Source organism: Mus pahari, chromosome 20 (genome assembly GCF_900095145.1).
Source record: "Mus pahari chromosome 20, PAHARI_EIJ_v1.1, whole genome shotgun sequence".
Lineage (NCBI taxonomy): Eukaryota > Metazoa > Chordata > Mammalia > Rodentia > Muridae > Mus > Mus pahari.
The window spans coordinates 43,346,849-43,354,918 of NC_034609.1; the positions used below are offsets into that span (position 1 = coordinate 43,346,849).

At 53.8% G+C, this 8,070-nt stretch overlaps 2 protein-coding genes across 3 annotated transcripts in view; one reads left to right on the plus strand and one right to left on the minus strand.

The window, feature by feature from the left end:
• Nucleotides 1–6,261, plus strand: part of Kiaa0513 (KIAA0513 ortholog) — a 53,286-nt gene extending 47,025 nt beyond the window's left edge. For both annotated transcript variants that reach the window (XM_021220566.2, XM_021220563.2), the window contains one exon: nt 200–6,261. In XM_021220566.2, the coding sequence (XP_021076225.1) occupies nt 200–249 (50 nt within the window). In that variant the 3' untranslated portion in view covers nt 250–6,261. The remainder of the gene's footprint in view (nt 1–199) is intronic.
• The window catches only part of Fam92b (family with sequence similarity 92 member B), an 11,107-nt gene continuing 8,554 nt past the window's right edge, over nt 5,518–8,070 (minus strand). The window contains exons 7-9 of the mRNA XM_029532493.1: nt 7,689–7,802; nt 6,421–6,522; nt 5,518–5,725 (exon numbers count right to left, since the gene is read on the minus strand). Coding sequence (XP_029388353.1) covers nt 5,606–5,725; nt 6,421–6,522; nt 7,689–7,802 — 336 coding nt within the window. The 3' untranslated portion in view covers nt 5,518–5,605. The remainder of the gene's footprint in view (nt 5,726–6,420; nt 6,523–7,688; nt 7,803–8,070) is intronic.

Sequence of the window (8,070 nt, forward strand, 5' to 3'; positions counted from 1 at the left end):
AGTCCACACACGACACCGTTCCTGTAACACCCGTGTTTCTGAGGACAAATGCCCACTTCCACCTGTGTGTTCCTGGAGACACGCGGTGTGCTGGTGACGCGGCCAGCAGCCTCATCCCTGGCCTGCGTACAGAATGAGCCATGCCGTTCCTGAATGCCATCTCCTCTGGAAATGTTCATAATCCTGTTCTCTTTTCCAGAGCAATACAAGCTGCTAAGTGACCACATCGAGCAAATGGCCACAGAGTAGGAGATCAGCACGGGCTCTTCTCCTAGGATCTGTCGCCCCAGTGATGACCCTGCATGACACCAGCAGCACCCAGAGCCACTCCTTGCTGCCCTAGAACTAGCAGTTAAAAGACTCCAGAAGCCTGTCTCCCCTGCCTGTGTCTGCTCTCCCTCTCTGTATTAAGGTGTCCCCTGGGTTACACAGCTAAACGTGAGGGACCATCTACCTGCCCCCCTTGAGCACCAGGCTTGTGAGATGAGACAGAGGGTGGAGGAAGAGGCCATGAGGGATGGTCCCTACAGTTCCTGCTGAGAGCCACTGACATGTGGTTATAGAAGTGCAGGAGGGGATCCACATAGCTGCAATGTGAGGACAGGATCGGTGCTGTGAATGACAGCCTGCCACTCCCTGCCACATGACCCCCTGTGAGCGTAAGATGCACAGAGGGACCATGGAACCTTCCTGAAAGGTCTCAGCTATCTGCTCTTCTCCACCTCCTCATGGGACAGGAACTGAAAGAGAACTCAAGGGTTGTCACTTTCCTAGAGGGTGTGGGCATTCTGCCGGCCACAACCATGTCTCAGACTCAAGAGCTCCATCAACAGAACCTCGGAACTGTCCACGCAACACAGTCTCTCCCTCAATAGCACAGAAGGTTCTTCAGCTCCCAGGCCACAGCAACATATGCCGTGGGATGCAGGAACCGTGGGGGAGCGTTCTCTTCGGCAGCTCTGGGGGGACGGAGCTAAGAACAGTGGTTCATCCGGAGCACACAGAATGGATCTGACTGAGGGAGGAGACCACAGGAAAGCAAGGTTGCCTGGTAGCTCCAGCCCACAGTCCTCTCCTTCTGAAAGACCCACTGTAATCTGCCTCCTCTGCATCCTGGTACCAGGACTGACCCTCAGCATCCAGCGTGCTGGCTCCAGAGCTGCTGTCCCCATCCACGCCAGTGGCCTTGGTCCCTTCTGTGCCAGGCATTCTGGTCACTGACCTTGAACTAGGCCTGCAGGCTCTCCTGTCACCCTGCATCACCTCACCCTTCTCTGTCCCTCAGCCTTTAGTCACATTTAGTCATGGTCTGCCTGTGAGCGCAGCGGGTTCTCTCTTGACAGCTGTGAGCTCAGCTGGTGTGGGCGAGCCTTTCCTGCGGGAAGAGCCTCCCAGGGATGTCCAAAGAAGAGCAGGATAGGCAGAGCTGTGGGATGTACATTTCCTGGATGTCGGGGGTGACTGAGGCAGTACATCAATCCCTGAGCTATTCAAGCAAATGCTGACGGGCAAATCAGCCCCTGATGGCATAGTGTGTGCCAACCGGTACACCTGACTCAGCGTTAGGATCCTATAACCATGCCTGTCCCCACTCTGTGTTTTAGGGAAGTGACATAAAGTGAGGTTGCCCTTGCTAAGTCCTGCTGTCCTCTCTAGAGCCTTCCTCAGCTGTGCAAGCAAGGTAGCCTCTCCTTGCTCCTCCCAGTCCTGCCCTGGCATGAGTTCGGGTGTAGGAGGACATGACTCCTACAGGTGCTGTGAGATGCACCAGTCTTGTGCAGCAGCACCTGTGGTCTGACCTCTGCCTTGCCCTCCTGCAGCCATGAACCGCCTTAAGGGGAAGAGTGCCAATGGTCCCAACATGGACTTCAGAAGTGACTTTGAGACTGTCCCTGCTGACCTTTTGAGATAGTCACTTAAGGAAGGATGGCGCACTCTCATCTGTCTCTTGTTCCTTATTGTTGCAGATCTAGCTCCACAGAGTCAGAAAGTTCTGACCCACATTATACCCACGTGCACTGCTAAGGCCATGGTAACCCTCTGGGGACAGAGCAGCCATTGATGGGAGCAAAGCTTGCAGGTGCCTGGAGTTGGTCCCACCATTGCCTGCAGATGTCCTTCCTCTGTTCAGAGTTAGGTTTAGTGAGCATTTCATGTCAGGGAGCCTCTGGCCAGTGTCTCTGGGAGGTCACTACCCTGAGGTACCCTCTCTTTCTGTCATAGCTTTCTCCTAGGGCCCCAACAAGCATAAACCGAGCTTGCTGGCAAGCACTCCTTGGCTCCCCTGCCGAGCTCATGAACCACAGACAGACAGTTCAGATTACCTGGATAATCCCAAGCAGTAGCTCCAGTCTCAACTGGTAGTGGCCCGGATCCATGCAGGCCCATTAGCACTCATTCAAACCTTCCTGGGCTGTGACCTTCAAGGCTGTGTAAATCAGTGTCAAGCACATTATAGTGTTTGTCCTCACAGGAAAAAAAAAAAAAGTCCCCTGTTCTGAAAACAGGCCAGTGGTGGGCCACCACTCTGCTGTGATCAGCTCTGTTAGGTTATTGAGCATGTTAGAGGCCGAGCATGGTGACCTCCAGGCTACCTCTGCAGAGTGACTAGCCATAGGCAGAGCTGCGTTATGGTATACTGAGAGATCTGCATTGTTCAACCTGCCTGACTGATTTTCCTCTCATCTAAGACACAAAGAGACTTTGGAGCTCAGCATCTCAAGAGGACTGGGGTCAAGGCTCGTCTCCAAGCTTCATCTGCAAAGGAAGGAGGTCTTCCTAGCTGAGCCTACTGTACATCTGTAGTCCCTCACTCAGGAGATGGAAGAAGGAGGGTCAGGAGTTCAAGGTCATCCTTGGCTACATAGGGGGTTCAAAGACAGCCTGGGCCCAATGAAACCTGGTCTCAAGAAAAACAAAACCAATCAAATATGATCCTAAGAATTCAGGGTGGGCTTAGAGCCAGCGTCTCAGCTTGAGATGGAATGGGATTCACAGCCTGCCTTGTCACTCCTCACCTGAGAGGAAGCAGTGGGTGGTCTGACTCTTTCTGCAGCCCAGGGACACAGGAGGTTTCAGGGACAGTGCCCTACTCTAGAAACACCTGCCACTCTAGATTGTTAGAGAGTGAGGGGAAGAATGTGGAAAGCTGAGGTCTAATTGTGGTGACATTAGCAGTCCCAGGCCACAAGCCATACCCAACCTTGACCTTCCTAGGTCACACTGACCAGTTGGTTTTTCTGTTAGGGAGGGAAGGTCTGGGCCTACTTAGCAAGAACAGCTTTATTCCGGTTCCCAGACCACATTCAGACAGCCAGGAGACCTGGGTACTAGAGGAAAGCAGTAGGAAGGGACTCCAGGAGGTGGCGCTGACCTCACAGCTTCTGGGAAGTAGCAGAGATGCCTCGGCTCCAGGCTCCTGCCCCTACTGCTCCCACCTTCCAAGCCAGCTCCAGAGCCCCCGCTAAGAACCAGGCATGCTCACTCATCTGAGTTCCAACTTCACAGCCACAGCTTCAGGTCTGTTTAGCTTAAGAAGCCGCAAGTGGATGCCCATGTTCATGGACCTCCCCTGGAAGTTAGTGATTTGGGGGACCAGCCTCACTGCAGACTCCAGGCTCTGACAGGTAGTGGCCTGGGCCCAGCTGCAAGCCATGCTCCCCAAGCTTTAACCCCAGAGACTCTGCACTTTATCTAGAAAGGACCCCTCCCCATGGATTGCCTTAGCTTTGACCCTGAGCTAAGGCTGGCCCTTTTCCATCCTTCCTCCTAGATGATGGGTGTGTTCGTGGGAGGAAGGAAAGAGATCCTGCCTGGAGAAAGTTGGCTTACAGCCACCCTTGCAAGAAGTGCTGGTGTAGGGTCAGCCAGGGAGAAGAGCCCTGGTCAGTGGCCTTGGATTGTCACTTCATTCAGGATAAAGATCCCTTGGGGTGGGGGATGAGTTGGACATTTGACTTCTAGGAGATACTAGAGGCTCAAACAGCAGGCATGTATCCCCATGGGGAATATGTGAGGATCTGGACCGTGGGCTGCCTCGGCTGTACCTGGCTTTTAATGCAGCTTTCTATAGAGATTCTACCTGCAGCCTCTTCTCTCTTGGGGTTCCACACCCATTTCTTGCCAGCAACTCCCAGCGATGCTGTGTTTTGTATGTTAGTTACACAACTTTGTGTCCTGCCAGGTCATGTTCTAAAATTAAGGTTGAGAAAGGTGTGAGGTCGAAGATCTCAGGCAGCACTGTTTCCTGTGAAGAAAAAAAAAAAAGTGTATATATCCGTAGATATAGTACTTTGTCTTGTCAGGAGGTGGAAACCGAAATAAATTATCTTTTAAAAAGAAGTCAGATTGACTTCTTTTCACGTACCCGTGAGGACTTCACAGGATACATAGTCACATCACTGGCCTTACAGAAGTAGTTACCCCCACCCAACTCTGACTAGACAGGCCTGACTAGACAGACCGGAGGCTAGGTCAGGGTTTGCCTGAGGACAGGATGTGGCCTGCTACTTGGACATGTGAACCTCCCTAGACTTGATCACCGCCTGTCCTGTGGGGCCAGGATCGGTGTCTGATACCTGTCACTTCCCAGGTAGGAGAGGGGAGTGTTCTGGCTTAGAGGAGGTAGGGTCAGGAAGTGCCTTGATGCCTAGGTGGTGACCAAGCATGATGGTTCACACAAGTTGTCTGCGGAACAAAGATGCAAAGGACAGAGACATCTCAAGTCTAGGGCCCTGCCATGCTCACAAAGCTCTTATACTTCCTAGGGAGTAGATCCCCCAGATACCCTGAAAATTGAGCCAAGGGCTCATCCCACATATGCTCCCAATGGCCCCCATCTATCCTTTGTTTATCCCCACGTTGGATCTCTGTGTGTCCATGGCCCCATAGCCAATGTATATATACATCATGACATGTCTGTCTCATGGCTGAGTTCAGTGCACATCTGCCAAGTTCATGCACCAAAGAGTTAAGCTCTGGGGTGAAAAGCCTGCAGACGGTCTTTGTGGAGGGCTTGGGAGGCAGCCACTGTAAGGTCGCTGATCCTCCAGAGGGGGCATTCGGGCACAGACCTTCATGCACAGGGAGAGAACATCATATAGAATCAAAAGCAGGCACCCCACATCATGGCCACAGGAACAGTAGATTGTGACTGTGTCTGCCAGAGGCTGGACAAGGTCTGCACGGCCCCTCCTTCCCAGCCTCAGGACCTCCGACACCTGACGTAGTTGTGCCTCGCCCTCTCACACCTGATGTGGCTTATGACTTCCCGGCTGGAAGGTCCAGGCTTCAGCAGCCTTAGCTTCCCAGTTGGCAGTACTTGACCAGGAAGACCTCAGAAACTCATCCACCATGCTTTTAGCATTCACACAAGTGCGTCCACTCCTGGCCGCCAGATGAAATCAGCAAACAGACAAAGCATGGATGCAGTTGAGGTTCATGTATCTTTTACTGACGCGGGGAATGTGGGTCTGCTGAGCGGCCTACCGGGCCAATAAAGAAAGCGAGGCCCCAGGGGTCGCTGACCCGGAGAACGCAAGCAGAATGCACCAAGGTCCAGGCCAGCCTACGCCTTCCACCTGCCATTGGGATCCTCTTCCTAGTCTCAATGTCCTTGCTGTTGTCCCTTGAAGTCCTCCAGGGGGATCTCCTCCACGGAGTCAGCCTCACTGTCCTCTTCATCTCCAGCCTCCTTCCCCTGGCGTGCCATGGTACTCCGAGCACTCTAAATGGCAGAAAGAAAAGTCACAGCCGCAACCGTCCAAACCAGGAGTGACCTCGAGTTGGAGAGGTGGCTCTCCTATACCACTACAACGAGTGACTTTAGTCATGAGCCGCCAGGCAGGTGAGGCCAAGAGAGAGTGGGGTTATCAAGCAGGGAAAGGGCATTTGCAGAGAGAGCCCCAATCCTTCACTGCACTTAGAAAGGACCTTCATGAAACTCCATGACGGACCCTTGCACTGGTCACCTCCCCTCACAATGGCCACCCCTCTTCACAGTCATTACTTGCCCTCCCTGTGACTCTGAGACCACGCCTGCCCTGGTCACATCTTACTTGCAGGCACTGCCAGTTTCCCTGACATTGTTAGCCTGAGGCTGATGAGAGCAAGCCTTTCCCTGAGCCGACAGGTGACATTTGGTGCGCGTGCTTTATGCCTAACACCTGAGAAGATCTGAATCTGCCTGGGTCCCAGGTGAAATAAAGTCAGACCTGCTGTGGTGCCCGAGTTCCCGCCTCATGCCCCACTCCTGTGCACTCCTCTCATCGTGCCTCTGAGGGAGTGAGCACACCATGCAGGCAGACATGGCAGCCCTCCCCCAAGCAGTGCCACCGCCACTGCAGTTGTCAGGCGTCCATCCATTTCCCTGGCTTCTTCCCTTTGTCCCTGGATTAACTCCGGTGATATGTCAGTGCTCACCTGGCTGGCCAGAGGCCAGGGGACAGATGGAGCGGGGTTGGTGTCTGTGAGTGGCCGAGCTTCGCTGTGCCCGTAAATTCCACGCGTCTTGGCTCTGAAGTCCTGCCAAGGAAAGATCAGGGTGGCTGGATCCAGCTTCAAAGCCCGGGAATGGGGTGAGAAGCAAAGGTAAGGGGGGCTATGTGGCATCTCCCGGGCACTTCCTGTTTGCTGTCTCATGGACCCCACAGCAATCCCGCTGAGGGGATGTTCTAATCCTAACTCCTTCAAAGAGATGGGAAAACTGAGGCCCAAAGACACTAACTAGGTAACAGTCACCCAGGAAAATGGCTGCCTCGAAACCACCCTTCCCCCTCGCCCCCCAAAGAATACTATAGAGCTGAGACTTGGGCCACAGGCCTGTAACCCTGGCACTGAGGAGTCTAAGGCAGGGGGATCATGGATTAAGACTATCATGGACCCTAGAGATGAGTGAACCTTGGGAGAATGTGGGGTTTTTCTATAGCCTTCTGTGTGGTTTTATAGCTTATGTAAAACGCCTTTGATGGATCTTTCATCTCCCCCCAGTCTGTTCCCGAGTGCCAGACTTAGGGGGTCACCTGTAGCATCCTGGCAGAAGCGTACAGAGTAACTTCCTCTTGTCCCCCTCCCCCAAGGCTTTAATGCTCCCCCAGGCTGCTGGCTGATGTGAACAATGCACCACAGGGAACATGGGACATGCGCCAGGCTGTGGGCTGTGTAGGCTCCAATCACCAGGCTCTACACCCGTAAAAGCCCACACTGCTTCCCAGGGCACCCTTTCCCTTGCGCAGAGCCTGTGTCTGGAGGTACCTGTCCCCCCCCCACACACACACACACACACTCCACCATTTGCACACCCAGGAAGAGGCCTGTGAAATAGCCCTGCTCCAGACTGTGACAAGAAGCCACAAGACAAAGCCACAGGTGACTGGCTCACAGCTTCGGGTTTGGGGCCTGGAGCTCTGCCATTGAAGCTTGCTGTGAATCTAATCCGTGCGCCTGTGCGGCAGGGACAGTCAGTGCTTTGCGCTGAAAGCTGAGTGCCAGCCACAGTGGCTTTTATCCCCGCTGCTCCTCTTCAGTTCTAAGTAGTCCTGGGGTGCTGAGCAGATGACATCCCAGGTCACCAGAGGAAGATTCCCCGGCAGGGGGTGGCACCCGAACCGGGTGTTTGAAATCACTCAGCAGCAGAGCAAGTCAGATAGAAACCCACAGATGTGCAGACAGCCCACCTAGGTGAGACCCACCTGTAGGTCTCTCTCCAGGTCATAGTTCTCCAAGGTCTGGAAAGCGCTGGAATACACCTCCACCGCCTTCGCGTGGAAAACCATCTCGATGGTCACAAAGTCAGAAAAGATTCTCTGCGGGAGAGAAGCCCGTGTCAGTGTGGCAGTGTAGCAGCACCATACAGGGTCACACCATGGACACCCCCCCCCCAAGCCTTTTAAAGTTTTAGGGCATAGCCCTGTACCTAGAAGCAAGAAGACCCCAAAGGTGCCAAATCCCTTTCACACAGCACAGACAGTGGCTGTTTAAAAGGCCTCCCATCAGCCGGGCGTTGGTGGCGCACACCTTTAATCCCAGCACTTGGGAGGCAGAGGCAGGCAGATTTCTGAGTTCGAGGCCAGC